We start from the raw sequence: 19,952 nt of genomic DNA on the forward strand, positions 1-19,952 counted from the left end.
AAGAGTTGTGAACACAGCCCAGTCACCATTTAAAGCAGCCTTCTATCCACTGACTTCACCCATACTTACCGACAGAATGAAAGAGCCCCCCCGCCCGGTTTTACTCTCTTCTACCCTCTTCCGTCGGGCAGAAGATACACAAGTTTGAAAACATGTACAAACAGATTCAAGGACAGCTTCTTCCCTGCTGTCAAGAAACGTTTGAATGGACCTCTTTAAGGTGAATGGTGATCTCTCTCTGCCTCTTCCTGACAGTTGTAACAATATCCTGCATTCTGTTCTGTTACCCTGATGCACCTGTATAGTATGATCTGCCTGTAAGCATGTAAAACAGCACTTTTCATTGTACCCTGGTACATGTGACAGCAAATAAATCAAATAAAATCACATCACATCAGAAGTGATTCAGCTCATTGAGTCTGCATCAAGCCTCTGAATAGCATCTTGCCCAGACCCAGTCCTCCACCCTATCCCCATAACCCTGCATTTGCCATAGCGAACCCACCTAGCCTGCACATCCCTGAACACTATGGACAATTTACCATGGCCAATCCTCCTAACCTGCACATCTTTGGACTGTGGGAGGAAACCAGAGCACCCAGAGAAAACCCACGCAGACACAGGGAGAATGTGCAAATTCCACACAGATAACCATGGGTGGAATCGAACCTGGGTCCCTGACACTGTGAGGCAGCAGTGCTAACCACAGTGGGATGGGAGGGGATGGAAAATAGGGATGGTCCCCTGCTCAATAGCTTCAAGGGGAATTAAGGAATATGGGGAGAGGGCGGGATGAGGGTATTGGGCTATGACCATATTGAATGGGGGAACAGGCTTGAAGGGTCAAATGGCTTGCTCCTATCATCTCTGTTTCTATGTTTCCCAGTATCCTCTAAGCTCACACCCATAACAGAGGGAATGGACAAGCACCAACATCTGAGCTTTTCAAACATTCAGTTGATCCTAATATGACCCTGCCCACACCAAACATGGCAGCTTGGCCAGTCGGTGGCCTTTTTATTTGCGCAAGTTTTAAAACGGTGGTTAGGAAGGGGGTGCTGCTTTTTGAGAATGTATTTTGCCCCTCAGAGTCATGCCCCAAGGAGACAGTAACCTCTTGAGGCCTACGTCAAAATTCAACTCCCCTCACCCCACTCCTAATTTGCGCAAACTCTCTCCGCTAAATGCCCCCTGGATCTCGTATTCCATTAGGCCTCTTGCCGGCATCATCAATTGTGGAGGTCTGGCACTCCCGGGATTATTGGAGTTGATTGGCTGACGGGTGGGGATGGGAGCCCCAGTCTGCTTGTCTATCTGCTCCCCGGCAATGTCCCCTGGGGGTGCAATCCGTTTACATCATTCCCCACCCCTCCAGTCTGCAACCCAGACATTTCTACCCATAGATTCTAAAGTATAACTGTTAGAGAAACATAACTGAGCCCTAATCACAGGGCATACAGCCAAATATCTAGGAAAGGTCTTCAGCTTGACTCACATTTGATAGATTAGACTGACAGAAGGAATAACACGATTGTAATATAACTTTCACAAGAAGTAGGAAGCTCATTATCCTGATTACAGCTGTTTATTTTGGAGCAATCAAACAAGGTAGGTGCAGATATATTGCTGATAAACATTCTATATCCAGACGAAAGACAATTTGAAAACAGCCAATTGCAATTAGTAATGGAAAGCTCTCTTGGGAAATACAATGAGCTGCATCTATCATGCAAGGTGATTAGAGTGCCTCTGGAGTTGCAGTATGCTGCCAGCTGTTACCACTAAACTTCAGAAAATCCAGAGTGTTTATTTGATTCTTTTTCCCCTAAATCATTATACTTCATGAATTATAGCTTTGAGATCTCTCAAACCACTTTTGGCAAAAAGAAACACTGACAGGCAGCTGGTCACAAGACCTCAGTACTTGCCTTCATGTTTTGAATCATTATGGTCTTGTAAATAGATTTTATTTTAATAACTTAGCTGATGGTTTTTGTATGTGGCAACAAGCTAAAAATAAGACTGAACTTGTGCCATCATCTTCTTGTAACTGACCCTCAACTCTTTCTCCCATCTGTAATTTTTTCTGTCACTCAGTGTGCTTATTGATTTCTTTATCATACTTCATCTTTGTACATCTCTTAAAAAATGTCTCAACACTGTCCTCATCTCCAATTTGTTGCCTTTTAAATTTTTTTTCTCTGATAGCAAGTATTTCTCTGGCACCTCTCTTTTCTCACCTCACTTAAATATTCCATCAACTCAGACTCAATTTTTTTTCCTTATTTCATTGCCAGGTTTTTCAACATACTTCCCTTGTTCATCTACCAGTGCACCACTGGATTAGGAGCCGTTTCTCTGTCTGGTAATGGCATAGTGGGCAGTTACTAAGATGAGGGTGTGTGTGGGGAACAAGCTGGGTCTAAAAAGGAAGGTGTGCATATACTTTGAAGACAGTGTGATAATATAGGGTCTGGGAGTATTGTTAGAGTAACCGGGAAAACAGATTCCTGAGACAATAGCTATGACAGGGTGAGGTGATCATGCTGGATGTAGGGTCAATGAATGGACATTCCCCTCAGTGTTATCAGAGAGTGAAGAGTTGGGTTCAGAACTATGGAGTGGACTGTGGAATAAATAAGAATGGCATTATGCTGATGAATACCGCCTAATCTGTTTACACCTTAAAATTGATTGAGGATCTTCAATGTATTGGTTCATGACCATTCTTTAACCCTTCTTCCTCAGGCATGCAAACACACAACTACTGAACGGTGCAGTGAACTGTATGTTGGTATACAGCTCTGGTTACAGGACTGATTCCCTTATAAAAGGCACTCTGCTGGATCAGGTACACAATGGTGCAACATCTTCATTTGATTGGTGAGAAAATTCTGGGGACTGCTGTCACTGGAGTGAAAAGTAAGCAAGCACGATTTCCTTTGTTGCTGACTACAAACTCTGGACAATAATAACATGTCTGTGGAATTTCTATTATTATTAATGCAAATTTGCTGAACAAACAAATCATGTCAACATATTGAGTACAGGAGTTGGGGCGTCATGCTGCAGCTGTACAAGACGTTGGTTAGGCTACTTTTGAAATATTGCGTGTAAATCTGGTCTCCATCCTATCGGAAGGATGTTGTGAAACTTGAAAGGGTTCAGAAAAGATTTACAAGGATGTTGCCAGGCTTGGAGGATTTGAGCTATAGGGAGTGGTTGAAGAGGCTAGGGCTGTTTTCCCTTGACAGACGGAGGCTGAGGGGTGACCTTATAGAGGTTTATAAAAAATCATGAGGGACATGGATAGGATTAATAGACAAAGTCTTTTCCCTGGAGTGAGTGAGTCCAGAACTAGAGGGCATAGGTTTAGGGTGATAGAGGAAAGATATAAAAGAGAACTGAGGGGGCAATGTTTTCACGCAGAGGGTGGTATGTGTATGGAGTGAGCTGCCAGAGGAAGTGGTGGAGTCTGGTACAATTGCAACATTTAAAAGGCATCTGGATGGGTACATGAATCGGAAAGGTTTAGAGGGATATGGGCTGGGTGCTGGTAGGTGGGACTAGATTGGGTTGGGATATCTGGTCGGCATGGACGAGTTGGACCGAAGGGTCTGTTCCATGCTGTACATCTCTATGACTCTATGTTAGAAGTTCACAGATTCTACGGTGCATGTAAACTTTGGCCACTGATTTCACGGCTAGGGACTAAATCTAGTACTATGTTTCTGGCACTGAGTCAGTTTATGCACTATGAAAACAGAATTAAATGCCCGCCAATATGATATGAGTTTCAATTCGTCATACGAAGCAAACTTTCATACTTCAAAATTTACATTTAACAACGGTACAATCGACCGCACTATGTTTTTGATGGTGAGCAGCCAACAGTACATTCTAGTCTTTGGTGACATTAGATGGATAAAGCTCCACCTGGACTGAGTAGAAAGCTGACCTTGCAGATCAGCATGAGTTTATGATGCACACTTGCACAGCACCTTCATTAAATACTGGTACCTGAGCTGTAACTGCAGCATGTTGTGAGAAAGCAAAAAAAAAAGGACTGAAGCTGATGACTTCAACATTTTAAAAATTTACATGTGGCAAATGCGTGTTGCTGGCTGGCCAGCATTTACTGCCTGTCCGTAGTTGCCCCTTGAGAAAGTGGTGGTAAGCTGCCTTCCTGAACCACTGCAGTCGTGTACTGTAGGTTGACCTACAATGCCCTTAGGGAGGGAATTCCAGGATTTTGCCCCAACAACAGTGAAGGAATGGTGTTATATTTCCAAGTCAGGATGGTGAGTGGCTTGGAGAGGAACTTGAAGGTGGTGGTGTTCCCATATATCTACTGCCCTTGTCCTTCTCGCTGGGAGTGTTTCTGTATTTGGGAGGTGCTGTCTGAGGATTTTTGGTGAGGTTCTGCAGTGCATCTTCGAGATAGTACACACTGCTGCGACTGAACGTTGCTGGTGGAGGGAGTAAATGTTTCTGGATGTGGTGCCAATTAAATAGGCTGCTTTGTCCTGGATGGTGTCAAGCTTCTTGAGTCTTGTTGGAGCTGCACCCATTCAGGCAAGTGGAGAGTATTCCATCACACTTGTTGATTGTAGACAGGTTTTGGGGAGTCAGGAGGTGAGTTACCTTTGCAGTATTCCTAGTCTCTGACCTACTCTTGCAACCACTAGAGTTTATGTGTTGAGTCCAGTTGCGTTCCTGGTCAACAATAACCCCTGGGATGTTGATAGTGGGGGATTCAGTGATGGCAACACCACTGAATGTCAAGGACTGTGATCAGATCGTAATTTATTGGAGATGGCCATTTCCTGGCATTTATGTGGTGTGAATGTTACTTGCCTGTTGTCAGTCTAAACTTGGATATGATCCAGATCTCGCTGCATTTGAACATTGGCTGCTTCTAGTTGTAACCAGCTGAATGGGTTGAATGGCTGTAATTTCTGTGACTTTTAAGTGAAACATAGGTATAGTTGTGTAAATAGTGCCTTAAATTAAATTAGGGCAGAATCCATTAGGTACAGAGAACTATATTTGGTGGGAACATTTAGAGTAATAGAATTTTACAGTACAAAATGAGGCGATTTGACCCATTTTGTCTGTACTGGCTCTCAAAAGACTTACACAGATAATCCCATTCACCAGCCCTCTCCCTAGCCCTCAAAATTCATCACTTTCAAATCTATCTCCAGCTCTCTTTTGAAACCTGCTATGGAACCTGCCTCCACAACTTTCCCTGCTCTCTTGCTGACAATCCTTAAATTATGACCTCCAGTTACTGATATATCAATGAGTGGAAACAGAATGTCCTCCTTTACCCTGTCTTACGTTTGACCATCTCAATTAGTTAACCTTTTAATCTTTTCTGTTCGAAGAAGAATAAATCTAACTTCCCTAATCTCTCCTTGTATCTAAAATCCCTCAGTCCTGGTCTCATTCTAGGAATTCTTCTTTGCACTGTCCAGGGCTTTAACATCCTTCGTTAAATAAGGTGCCCAGAACTGAACACAATACTCCGACCAATGATTTGTAGAGGTGTAGCATCAAATCCTTGCTTTTAGACTCTTATTTCTTATAGTTTTTATTCGCTTTTATCTTATTTCATAAGGTATTACTGTGATGAATAGTGTCCCTCCTATGAGCTGCTTTTGTTTGTATTTACAGAAATATTTTACATTGGTGCATAACTTCCAGGTTATCTAAAGGTGAATCCACCAATTTCTGACAGCACACAAACTGTTCATGAGTTGACATTAAATCAATACCAATGAATTACTATTACATTTTAAGCCATAACAGAACACTGCTTTCATTTCAAATGAAATCTATTCCAAATATGTTCAATTTGAAAAGAAAGGATGGTCCCCCAATTTTGGTCCACAACATAAATAGTTACATCTTGTGTATGGACAGCAGCACTTTTAAGGGATGCCATTAATTTTGAATCTTTCATGACCAATATGTTAATTGATGCACGTCAACAAAACCAGATTCATTGCAGAGGTTAATAACAAATCCCAGCAGCGTTTGAAGGGTTGCAAAGGTAACTGTGTGCTATTTGGCAGGTGGTGGTAGGGTATCTCTTTTACCAATCCAACGGTGGCACTGGAAGGTCCAATCTATTATTGTGGTCAGGCCTCAGTCTACTGAAAGCAGCAGGCTGCCAGTGCTGATTGAGGTGTGTATGAGAATTCTGCTCGCTACTCCAGAATGCAGAGCCGGAAATGTCTTATTTGAGGGCAAGGCAGTGGGTTGCGTTTGGATTGGTGCAGTAGAGGAGGTTTTCCTTCAGCTGGGACATCTGGCTGAACTGTAGCAGGATCTGGAAGTGCTGATACTGACAGGCAGCACTAACTCATTTAACTTACTGATGGGTGGAGCAGTTTCAACCACAATTGGATAACCCGCATTGGAACACATTGTCTTCCCATACTTGAAACAATGATTGCTAATTGTAAATTGTCAGTATTTTGACCACAAACTTGAAACTACAATACCTTGTCCAAATACCGTCTTATAGTGTGATCATCTCTCTGTACAACGTGCATCATTTCCTGGCTTCCCATGTACATGGCATTAGCTAAAAAGAAATAGGAATTCTCAGTTAAGCAGGTCATCAAGAGACTAAACATAACACTTCAACATACTTTTCCTTTCTACAGTAAAAACAATCAGAAAACATTTAATCCTAAATACCAGGATAGATAAAATAATTTTCTGTGGAACACTTGGCAGACAATACCTAATTAGTGAAAGTGATTATTTTTGTGAGAACATTGATGATGGTGACATGATAGAAGTTTTTAAAGGTGGGAAAATTAAATAGAAATGGGTTGAATGAATGTTTAAAACAAGAAAACCAGACCAAAATTTCTGGAGACATACTTTCCTCTTAGTGCTGGCCTGTGAAATTGCGATGTCACACCTGAAGAACTGTTTTGGTTCAGATCATATTATTTCAGCACAGATCTGGAATCAAACCTGGCACCCTGTGATCTGGGTGGCTAAACATTTCTGTTCTGCTGACCCAAATTTGGTTTATTTATCTACTCTCTTCTCGAGGTCCTCCCAAGCAGCCATAGACTTCCCCATGAGGTGAGTTGACTGGCACAGCTTCTAAATGGAATGGTACTTCTAGGTCATCTTTGTTCTTTCACGAGGAGTTTGCAGTTCAGAAACAAGGAAGCTGACCAACCGCTCCATGTCTCCGGCAACCAGCAAATGCCTCACCTCACTTGACAATTTACCCAACCACAAGTTGAGACTCAGACGTTACCTTCAGTAAACATTAAAATAATAGTTAAACAGGTCTATTTCTGCTGGTCTAAATTTCTTTATTTCAAAAACAAGATCTTACATGAATCTGCAATTCATTGCCAGTTTAAGCCAAATTATTTCAAACTAATTTCAACAAAAACTTAGAAAACAGAATCTGAAGTGGGCCATTCATCCTGCAGTCAATATGATCAACCAACTCAATACCTGGCTCTTGATTTCTTCCATACACTTTGATCTCTTTAGACCTAAGGCTATATCTAAGTCCATTCTGAAAACATTCAATATTTTGACCTCAGCCACTTTCTGTAGCAGAGAATTTCAAAGGCTCACCATACTTGAGGTGCAGACATTTCTCCTCATCTCAATCCTAAACATTCGACTCTGTATCCTTCGAGTGTGACCCCAGTTCGGGACTCCCCAGTCACCGGAAACATGCTTGCTGTGTTTATCCTGTTTAATCCTGCGAGAACTATACAGGTTTCAATGAGATTCCAAACCCAATTTTTCTCAGGGAATGTTGTCCTAACTGATCCAGTCTCTCTCTTCGTGTGTCAATTCTGCCATCCCAGGATTCAGTTTGGTGAACCTTCATTATACTTCCACCTTGACCAGAACATCCTCCTCAGATAAGGAAACCGAAACTCCAGGTCAGGTCTCACCAAGGCTTTGTCCAACCGCAGCAAGACATTCCACCTCCTGTACTTGAATTCTCTCACTATGAAGGTCAACATACCACTTATCTTCTTTACCACCTGCTGCAGCTGCATGTTTACTTTCAGCAACTGGAATATAAGGACAGGGGAAAGTGAGGACTGCAGATGCTGGAGATCTGAGTCGAAGAGTGTGGAAAACCACAGCCGGTCAGGCAGCCTCCGAGGAGCAGGAGAGTCAATGTTTTGAGCATAAGCTCTTCATCAGGAATGAGGGGGTGGCCCAAGGGGGCTGAGAGATAAATGGGAGCGGGGTGGGGCTGGGGAGAGAAGTAGTTGGGAATGTGATAGGTGGATGAAGGTAGGGGTGAAGGTGATAGGTCAGAGAGGAGGATGCAGCGGATAGGTGGGAAGGAAGATGGACAGATAGGACAGTTCAAGAGGGCGGTGCTGAGTTAGAAGGTTGGATCTGGGATAAGGTGGGGGAGATGAAATAAGGAAACTGGTGAAATCCACATTGATCCCATGGGGTTGGAGGGTCCCAAGGCAGAAGATGAGACGTTCTTCCTCCAGGCATTGGGTGGCGAGAGTTTGGGGGAGTGAGAGGGTGAGTTAAAGTGTGCGGCCACAAAGCGTTGGGGTTGCTTAGTGTGTGTATCCTGCCTCCTGTAGCTACGTGTCCTCCCACCCTGCCTCTCAGAAACAAACCCACCGACTCCCACAGCTACCTGGACTACACCTCTTCCCGCCTGCCTCCTGAGAAAACAGCCTCCAACCTCATAGAGCAGGACCTCGCACCGTTCTATCTCCTACGCAAAATTCACAAACCTGACTGCCCTGGTCAACCCATCATCTCACCCAGCTCCTGCCCACCGAACCTACCTCCACATACCTTGAGACCATTCTGTCCCCTTTGGTCCAAGATCTTCCCACATATGTTTGGGACACCACCCAGGGCCTCCACCTTCTCCAGGACTTTTGTTTCCCCAGTGCCCAACGCCTTATCTTCACCATGGACATCCAGTCCCTGTACACATCCATCCACCATGACAAAGGCCTCCAAGCCCTCCATTTCCTCCTCTCCTGCTGACCCAATCAGTGCCCTTCCGCTGACACTTTCATTTGATTGGCTGAACTGGTCCTCACCCTCAACAATTTTCCCTCCAAATCCCCCCACTTCCTCCAGACCAAAGGGGTAGCCATGGGCACCCGCATGGGCCCCGACTTTGCCTGCCTCTTCGTCAGGTATGTGGAACAGTCAATCTTCTGCAGTTACACCTGTACCATTCCCCACCTTCTCCTTCGTTGCATCGATGACTGTATCGAGCCCACCTTGTGCTCCCACAATGAGGCTGAACAGCTCATCAGCTTCAAAAGCAACTTCTACCCTGACCTCAAGTTCACCTGGACCATGTTGGACAACTCCCTCCCCTTCCTGGACCTCTCCATCTCCATTTCCGGTGACCGACTCAACATGACATCTACAAGCCCACTGACTCCCACAGCTACCTGGACTACACCTCCTCCCACCCTGCCTCCTGTAAAAACGCGATCTCTTATTCACAATTCCTCTGCTTCTGCCACATCTGCTCCCAGGAGAACGAACTGCACCACAGAACATCCCAGGTGGCCTCCTTCTTCAAAGACTGCAATTTTCCCTCCCACGTGGTCAATGATGCCCTCCAATGCATCTCCTCCACTTCCCTAACCTCCTCCCTTGAACTCCATCCCTCCAATCACAACAAGGACAGAATTTCCCTGGTCCTCACCTTCCACCTCACCAACCTGCAGATATATCACATTATCCTCTGCCATTTCCGCCACCTACATATATTTCCCTCCCCACCCCTATCTGTATTCCGGAGAGATTATTTCCTCTGTGACTCCTTAGTTAGGTCCACAGCCTCCACCAACCCACCCTCTCCACCTGGCACCTTCCCTCGCCACCGCAAGAAGTGCAAAACCTACATCCACACCTCTTCCAAGGCCCGAAAGGATCCTTCCACATCCGACAAAGATTTACCTTCCACACATGTCATCTACTATGTGCATTGCTCTCAGTGTGGTCTCCTCTACATTAGGGAGACAGAAAGCTAACTTGTGGAATGTTTCAGGGAACATCTCTGGGACACATGCACTAAACAACCTCACTGCCCTTTAGTCGAACACATTTTAACTGCACCCCCCCTGCCCCAAACTCCGTCAAGGACATGCAAGTCCTGGGCCTCATCCACTGCCAAACTCTAGCCACCCGATGCCTGGAGAAAGAACGCCTCATCGTCCGCCTTGGGATCCTCCAAACACATGGGATCAATGTGGATTTCACCAGTTTCTTCATCTTCCCTCCCCTCACCTCATCCCAGATCCAACCTTCTAACTCAGCACCACCTCCTGAACTGTCCTACCTGTTCCATCTTCCCTTCAACCTATCTGCTGCACCATCCTCTCCAACTTAACACCTTCATCCCTACCTTCATCAACCTATCGCATTCCAAGCTACCTTCCCCTCATCCCCACCCCATCCCATTTATCTCTCAACCAACCCCCCCCGGGCCACCTCGTCATTCCTGATGCACTCCCTCAGCACTGACCCTCCCACAGTGCGGCCCTCCCTCAGCACTGACCCTCCGACAGTGCGGCCGTCCCTCATCATTCCTTATGCTCAAAATGTCGACTCTCCTGCTCCTCAGATGCTGCCTGACTGGCTGTGCTTTTCCAGCACCGCACTCTTCGATTCTGGTATATAAGGACACCCAGGTCTCTTTGCACCTCTCCCTTCCCAATCAATCGCCATTCAGAAAATAATCTACTGTCCTGTTTTTGCTCATAAAATTTATATGTTTGGATTACGACTGTCTGACACTAGCTCAGAGACTTGAAAGATGAACTAATTATAATTCGTTCTAATAAAGAGTGACCAAACTTGAAACATTAACTTTGCCTTCTTCCCAGAGGTGCTGCCCTGCTGAATTTCACCAGCAATTTTGGTTTTTGAATCAATTCTACACCTTGTCCAATGTCCAAGATGACGAACATTTCTTAAAGGGAGATTCCACATCTTAAGGAAACATATTCATTTGGATTTCACCTGACAATACAGATAGTGGGTCTTTAAAACATAAGCTACACTGTAATTGGCTTTGGTTTATGATAAGATTTCAGTGAGAAACAGTGGACTAAAACCACTCATTTTACTCAAAATTACATTCTCTCTGAGACACAATAATGAAGTGGATTTTCAACGTGCTGCCTGCTCTAACACAGACAGTGAAAATCCGTTGCCCATTTTCCTTAGAGTGAGGAATTTGCTCATTTTCAAAACAGGTCAAATTATTCTGTACTTTTAGGCTGACAATTGTATGATGAATTGCATGATATAAACAAACCCTCGAGTTATTGAGCCCCCTAGGTCCAAGGATAGATTGCAGTTTCAAAATCTTTTTGTTGCTACAACAAACTGCCCTAAAGATTTCTTTTAGCAGAGTAACTTGTGTTGCAATAAACTCCGATTCTGGACAAAGCAGATGGATAGTTTACAGTCAGAAGAGGTGTCCCTCTGTCATGAATCTGTGTTGCGTTAGTCTGACCATAAGAATGCTCTTAAAGAATTTGCTTCCCTACAGTGTTTTATAAAATGGCATTTAGCCAATGAAAGGTTTCCTCTGCTCAAACATTTGTTTCACATTATTGATCAGAGAACGGAAGATAATTAAAAAATATGACTCCTTTGTCAATTAACAAGATTAAATATGAGCTTCATATAAATAAGCACATAAAGTTGCCCCACCTTTGTAGTTTAGAACTGAAAAAGAAGCAATCTACAAAAGACAGTCAAAAATAACACATGACATTAAACAACAGCATGCCTTAAACATATGGAACTGCCACTGTACACATACCTGTACTTGGTTCTGGAGTAAGCAAGATTTCCCTCTGCTTAAGTTTGGTGATTTATATTTATGTTTTAATGGAATTCATTAGTGATGTTTGAGCAGCGGGTGTCACACTATTGAAACACCACTTAGCTTCTGTTTCACAGCAGAAGCATTTCATTAGTGGCAGAAGCAGTTTGAGAGCTCTGAACGCCTGTATTGTCTTGCATATCTTGAAAGGACCAAGGTGGCTCATTGCTTGAGAACAAATACAGACTAAACACGTAAAATTAAGCGTTCACAGTGCTGAGCTAATTATTCCAACCTACCTTTAAAATGTGGTGTCTTATGATCACGAATATTAAAACTGCTGTATCTATTTTACCTTAAGTATTCCAATATGGAAAGTGAATGCTGTTTGTTCTTAGAAGCTTCAATACTGTAGCCTCTTGAGCCTTTAGAGCTGAACTGAAGGTTGACCAACCAGCAATTGTGGGCGGCACGGTGGCACAGTGGTTAGCACTGCTGCCTCACAGCGCCAGAGACCCGGGTTCAATTCCCGCCTCAGGCGACTGACTGTGTGGAGTTTGCACGTTCTCCCCGTGTCTGCGTGAGTTTCCTCCGGGTGCTCCGGTTTCCTCCCACATCACAAAGATGTGCAGGTCAGGTGAATTGGCCATGCTAAATTGCCCGTAGTGTTAGGTAAGGGGTACATGTAGGGGTATGGGTGGGTTGCGCTTCGGCGGGTCGGTGTGGACTTGTTGGGCCGAAGGGCCTGTTTCCACACTGTAAGTAATCTAATCTAAAAACCAATAACAATCCAAACTTTGGTTATAACTTGGGATGATTATTTCACATTGAGGATTGAAAATCTTCATAACTCAAGTCAAGTCAGAAGCATGCACCAGGAACCAAAGATGACTTTCGAAAATAACCAATCTGTGCAATTTGCTTTGTTTACAAAAGGTTTGTCTGATGGCAAAAACTGCACAAGAACTCTACAGTGGTCTTTTCTGATTATGTTCTGTATTTCCTGCTTAGATATTGCTTCATTATCCTCCTGTCCACTCCCCACATCTGTGAACAATGATGATAACCGAAATATTAACTTCTCAGAACAATCCTACACAAGGTCATAATTGCTACATTTACACAGGAAAAAAAAGATTTCTACTTTTGCTTTATTTCACATTATAATTAGGATTAAGCTCAATCACTTTAAGATCAGATCCATATACAATTACAGTTTGGAGTCAACCATGGATGAGAGTAAACGCGAGCACAGGCAGCTCCTTTCGAGAACTTAACCTTCTCGCTGCGCCATTTCAGTCAAATGACATTTGCCGACTCAGTGGCAATAGTGGCTTGTTCTGAATGGATCAGTAATTATTTGAATGGAGGAGTGCAGTGGGCCTCACTAACTGACAATGTTAACTTTGAACGGGGAGAAAATGGTCTGAGAATGTTAGGTTGGATGGGAGCATTGACCTTTGGAAGATGAACATGGTTAGGAAGCTCAAACAGTGGATATGTATTGCTTGTTCATTCAACCTGAACATATCATTTGCAAATGGATTATTTTAAGAATGTAGAAATTAGCATTGGACCAAAAGCCTCATTGAAGTTTGAAGTCTTGTAGTAAAAGGATAGACATCACTTTCAGGTCTCAGCTGAAGGAAAGAATGTTTGGTGTAAAAAAAGTCTTTATCTTCACAGCTATCTGTTAAATAGGTCTAAAGAAAATTTTCTGGAATTTGTCCAATGATGGTCAGAATGAACATTAACCCTGATAGTCCATCTCTTTAAGGATAGCATATGAAGTTTCAATCTAATGGTGGACGTGCTGCTTGAACTGTTCTAGGTTGTGTGGTGAAAATGTCCTCATAGTTTGATACTGGCAGGAATTTATTCTGGTAATAATGAATGTATAAGTGATACATATTCAAACCAGGCTGGTATGAGAGTTGGATGGTCACTTGCAATTGTTGGTGTTTCAATGCACCCGCTGTCTTTACCTTGCTGGTTGGTGAAGGTCACGGGGTTTGAAGATCTCGCCAAGAAGCCTTGATGAGTTGCTTCAGTGCAATTTACAAGGATGTTGCTAGGGTTGGAGGATTTGAGCTATAGGGAGAGGCTGAACAGGCTGGGGCTGTTTTACTCTGGAGCATCGGAGGCTGAGGGGTGACCTTATTGAGGTTTACAAAATTATGAGGGGCATAGATAGGATAAATAGGCAAAGTTTTTTCCCTGGGGTTGGGGAGTCCAGAACTAGAGGGCATAGGTTTAGGGTGAGAGGGGAAAGATATAAAAGAGACATAAGGGCAACGTTTTCACACAGAGGGTGGTACGGTATGGAATGAACTGCCAGAGGAAGTGGTGGAGGCTGGTACAATTGCAACATTTAAGAGGCATTTGGACGGGTATATGAATAGGAAGGGTTTGGTGGGATATGCGGCGGGTGGTGGCAGGTGGGACTTGATTGGGTTGGGATGTCTGGTCGGCATGGATGGGTTGGACCGAAGGGTCTGGCTCCATGCTGTACATCTCTATGACTCTATCTGGCAAAAAGTACGCAATAAGACCAGAAATGAAACAAACTGGTTTGTTCTGGGTGGTATTGAGTCCTTGAGTATTGTTAGAGCTGTACCCATCCAGACAAATAGAGACTATTTCACCACTCTCTGACTCGTGCCTGTAGGCAGTGGACAGCTTTTGAGGGGTGTCAGTTAAGTGACTTCAGCCCTTCCTTGCTTCAAGCACTTTCCAAGCTGAACAGCATCAGCCACCCTGTAGTTCATGATTACATAAAGAGATGCTTCTGTGCAATCATTGGCAATACAACCTTTACTTGTGAATTACCTTTAAAAGTCAGATGATGCTTCACAGGAATGCCATAGACAAAGTTTGACACTGAACTCCAAAAGGAGATACTATGCCAGTGAATCAAAAAACTTGCCCACAGTAGGTTCAAAGGAATGCCTTAAAGGAGGAAAAGTGAGGTACAAGGATATAGGGAGGAAATTCCAGAGCTTGGAGCCTAGGCAAGTGAAGACATTGCTCCTAATGGTACAGCAATTAGTTTCCCTACAGTATGGAAACAGGCCCTTCGGCCCAACGAGTCCACACTGACCCTCTGAAGAGTAACCCACCACCACCCCCAGAGAGGGAGAAATGTGAGGGGAGCCTCACCTTGATGTATATAAAGCTAGTCTCACTAATGGTGATAGAAAACAACTGTGAGTTGCCATCTGGTTCACTAATTTCTTTAAGGGAAGGAAATCTGCCATATTTACCTAGTTTGACAGACAATGACTTCAGACGCAGTTACGTGGTTACATCCGGACTGCCGTGTGAAATGGGTCAGCAGGTTATTCAGTTCAGGACAATTAGGGTGGGCAACAAATGCTGATCTTGTCACTGTTACCCAGCTTGCATGAAAGCATACATTTTTCTTGGTCAGATTTGAAGTTTCTTCTTTTACTACACACAAGCCTTAGATCAGTGCTGCTGTCATTGACGTATTCAACTATCTGTTCACGTTAGTGAAGCTAACAGGCCGGGCACTGGTCTTCCCTTGAGGGGATGAGGACCTCCTTTTGGTTGCTCACTGCTTCTATGAACATGTACATTGGAGGATTCTGGATCCTGCACAATATCTTGTTGCCCACCACAGAGGTTAGTTAAAAATCACACAACACCAGGTTATAGTGCAACAGCTTTATTTGGAAGCACAAGCTTTCGGAGTTTTGCTCTTTCACCTGATGAAGGAGCAGCACTCCAAAAGCTCATGCCTCCAAATAAACCTATTGTACTGTAACCTGATGTTGTGTGACTTTTAACTTTGTCCACCCCAGTCCTACACCAGCCCTGCCACAGCACGACAGAGGCTCGTGGTTGCTTTTACATGGCTCTGGCCCATCAGGTTTCCTGTTACTCCAAATGACAATCCACTTACAAGGACCGATTTGTGTTGGTACCCTACTTATCTTATGGAAATAAGATCTTTCCACAAGAATGGATAGCGCCTCATGCTGTCTCCATTGGTTGGGTGAGCAGATGCTCACCAAATTGGGAACCTGGCAACAGCAAACAGTCCCCAGTGTGTTTCAGAGTTTGGCTGCTTTCCTGATGAAGGGCCCACATCTAAAACCTCAACAAATCTGTCCTTATCAGAGAAACAGCTTGACCTTTTGAGTAGTCTCTGTAGTTTCCTTTTCTAGTGGGAGAAAGACTGAATGTTTGAAAGAGTTCACTGGAGGTAACCAAATTCTGATGTTCACTTATTAGGACAAAAACTGCAACAATAAAGATGGCTTTATTCTGTTCTGCATATTTATGAGCAAACAGTCATTGAGGTGAGCTGACATTGATGTTGATGAAATTAAAGTTTTCAGTTGATTTTATGGTCATTGTGGGCAGTATTTTATACTTTTCCACATTGCAACTTTTGAGGTGGAGGGGTCATTGAATTAAACATAACCTGTGGTGTTTGGGGATCCCATCATCTCCCTGCCACAATCCCAAATTAGCCTGTGGATGGTCTTCCCACACTCTCAACATTTGAGGTCCTTAAGTTGGTTATTGAAGCAGTGACTTGCACAGGCAAATGTGGTAACCAATGTTTTGCACAGTTATGTCCCATAAACAGTGTATCAGTCAAATGATCAGTTAACCATTTTTTTGCTGAAGTTGATTTGGAGATAATTGGAGATCTGAACAATGGAGCGTGCTCTGCTTTGCTTCAAATATTGCCATGGGATCTTCTGTGGTTTCCTCGACAGGTAGAGAGGGCTTTAGTGTAACATCACACTGCAAAGAGAACATCTCAACAATGCTTTACCAAAGCATCACCTCTACACTGAGAATTCAATCTTGATTAACTGCCGAAGTCCATGAGTGAGGACTCAACGCGTAACCTTTGACTCAAAAGCCGTTTGCATTGTCAAGTGACCTGAGTTTATATCTCCATTAGTTTGCACACTTGGAATGCCACCTCAAACAGAATGGAGGAAGATTTTGCCTTGGATGCTTGGTATCTCATTGAAAAATGGCAAAGTGCTTCCCAGTTGCTAACCAGTCAGGAAGATGGAGAAATCGTACAGGTCGTTCTGCTATAACGTGGCAGTTGTGTTCCCCTGCAACCTCGCGCCATAGAAAACTGCTGTAGAAGATTGCCAATAGAAAATCGTTATACCTGTTCAGTGGAAAGTTCATGTTATCTAAACCACATTCACAATTGGTCAATCGCGTTATCGCCAATTTATGCTGACAAAACGTGCGTTACAGCAGAATGACCTGCACATGGAATTGCAAATGCTGTCAAGGTGCTTCCATTCCAGGCTGCTTGGTCCTGGTCTATCAGCCATGGGGGTACTGCTGCCTCTCATCCTCTTGGCCTGATCAACTCCTGAATGTGTCCAAAGCCAACACTGGGCAGGGGAGCAAGCAGCCTGTCTCTAACTATGCCACACTATGTATGAGCAGTAGAATAAGAAAGATAAAGGATTTGCTGTTGCACAAGAGCTTTCACTAGAATGTTTTATACCATGTTACATTGTCATGTCAATAAGACATGAGTAAAATATGTGCAATGGATATGTGAGAAAGGAGTGGATTGCTGATTGTGGGACTGCTTTGCGCTGGCAACAGGAATGGGGCAAGGATCCGAATTCTGTGCCAGATATCTGTACTGCTTCTGATTAACTGAAATGAGGATGAATCGGGCATTCCTAGGCATCCTTTGTGTGGCTACCGGAATGTCGATATTTGGGACTCCTCCGCCGACTTGCTGAAGTTATAAAACATTCACTACCTTTCTTCCCATGAAACGTCAACACTCTCTAGTGCGCAACATTGTTAAAAGAGATCCAGGTAATGATCTGGGGACCTGGGTTTGAATCTTGCCATGGCAGGTAGTGGAATTTGAATTCAATAAAAACAAATCTGGGAATAAGAGTCTGATGATGACCATTGCCAGAAAAACCCATCTGGTCACTAATGGGCTTTTAAGGAAGGAAACTGCCATCCTTACCTGGTCTGGCCTACATGTCACTCCAGACCCACAGCAATGTACTTGACTCTCAACTGCCCATAGGCAATTAAGGATAGGCAATAAATGCTGGCCTAGCCAGAGACCCCCAGATCCCGTGAATGATTAAAAAGGTGCAATAGACTACTATTGTTCTCAAAAAGTTTGCCAGTACATCCTGAAGGATGTCTACACACTTACATCTGATTTTCAGTGTCCAGGTAGCTTGCCTGAGTCCAATCTTGTGCTCATTTGGCTTCTTTTGTGACTTTTCTGCACATTAGGCATAGGGCCACTCCAAGGTATCATCAGCCATGTCTTTAAGACACAGCCCTTATCTGTCATGAAGAATCTATTGCCTCTATAGAGTGGTGTGTATGGAATGGGCTGCGAGAGAAAGTGGTTGAGGCAGGCACAATAGCAATATTTAAAAAAAACATTTGGATGGGGTGGGTTTAGAGGGATATGGACCAAATGTAGGCAATTGGAACTAGCTGAGTGGACACCATGGTCAACATGGACCAGTTTGGGCTGAAGGACCTGGTTCCACGCTATATTATTCTATGACCTGCCTGAGGTAGTGGTGCCTGGTAGTGCTGAGGAAGTTGATGGCCTGCCTTTATATGGTGGTTTGTGCAAGCAGGAGCCCTGTGTTCATCCACTCTGACCTATGCAGGTGGCTGTAGAAAAGGCTGCTGCTTTCTTTTCAGGATCTGCTCTTTTTATTTCTCATTGGACTTCCAAAGTAAAGCTGCAAAAACTGCTCCTACACTGCTGTGAAAGCTGTCAGATGGGAAATGAAGATTAAAAGTCAAAAAGCTCTGAGGTATCTTCAAAGCTGTGCAAGTACACTCAGCAGGGGCAAAGAAGCAGGTGCCAGATCTCAATACTTAAAGCATTGCTTGCCTGACATTTGTCCAGCCCTGTAAAATGTCCCTGTCCTCTCGCTCTTTGCTTGGCCTAGCCGATACCAGGAAGTGCACAGAGTTAAAATCTGAGCCCTGAGGTTAAAACCACAGTAAATGAGCATGTGAGATATTCAAATCACATATTTGCCTGTCTGGTGGTGCTGAAGAACATCTTTGGTTGAAGACAGAAGCTGACAGATTCCTGACTGCCCTGGGACATGCTGGCAACTTTAGCTGCTTTACTTTGCTGAATGAACAGAAACCCACCATGGCAATTGCGGGTTCACCCTGTAAGTATCTGAATGAACCTTTTTTTTGGCAGTCCATGGGGTGGGTGAATTTTCTCTGGCTCTCTACAGTATCAGTGCTGTAACTTCACTCGATGTCATATCAATGGAGCTGGTGGAGTACTGAGGAAATTCAGCCGCATATGTGTCATCACAAAACAGTCAATCACATTCTGTACTGTAGCCAAAAATGGCCAAATTTCTTTTATAGATAGAACCATAGAAGTGATACAACACAGAAGGTGGCCATTTAGCCCATCTTGTCTATGATGACTCAATGACACCTAGATACCCTACTTGCACACAACCCATAGCCCTGCAGCTTACAGCATTTACACTGACGATCCAGGTCCTTTTTAAAAGAGTTTAGGGTCTCTGCCTCCACCACCAACTAAGGCAATGAATTCGAGACACCCACCACTCTCTGCGAAAAAAGGCTTTTTCCTCATGTCCCTTCTAATCCTTCTGCCACTTTGCTTGAATCTATGACCCCTGGTTCTTGAACTCTGCCAAGGGAACCAGGTTCCTCCTGTCTGCTCTATTGCCACCCTCACAATCTGGTATATCACCATCGCGTCATACCTCAGACTTCTCTGCTCCAGGACAAACAACCCCAACCTCTCCATTCTCTCCTCAATTCTCCAGTCCTGACAGATGTCATTATGAAGGCAATCTACAACCTTCTAGATCCCTTCTTCCTCAACGCCATCACTTTTTCAGCAAGAGGAAGCTGTTTTAACATCTACAATTCAATGCTGAAGCTTAATGGTCTGGACAACATTTCACTCAAACTTAACGATTTAATGATTATGTTTTAGAACCAAAGCTGACGGGGAGGACAGAAATACATATTTGGATTAGTTAAAGGTTGCTCATTTAAGAATGAGGAATTAGAATAATTTCTCTAAGCCTGT

General features: G+C 43.8%; 1 protein-coding gene across 5 annotated transcripts in view; it reads right to left on the minus strand.

The window, feature by feature from the left end:
* The window catches only part of ldah (lipid droplet associated hydrolase), a 272,745-nt gene that overhangs the window by 10,334 nt on the left and 242,459 nt on the right, over positions 1 to 19,952 (minus strand). For all 5 annotated transcript variants that reach the window (XM_087977367.1, XM_087977362.1, XM_087977379.1 and 2 more), the window contains one exon: positions 6,513 to 6,595. In XM_087977367.1, the coding sequence (XP_087833493.1) occupies positions 6,513 to 6,595 (83 nt within the window). The remainder of the gene's footprint in view (positions 1 to 6,512; positions 6,596 to 19,952) is intronic.

The sequence above is a fragment of the Chiloscyllium plagiosum genome, unplaced genomic scaffold, assembly GCF_037043375.1.
Source record: "Chiloscyllium plagiosum isolate Xiang-an unplaced genomic scaffold, Cpla_swu_hap1 HiC_scaffold_3, whole genome shotgun sequence".
NCBI classification, from domain to species: Eukaryota; Metazoa; Chordata; class Chondrichthyes; order Orectolobiformes; family Hemiscylliidae; genus Chiloscyllium; species Chiloscyllium plagiosum.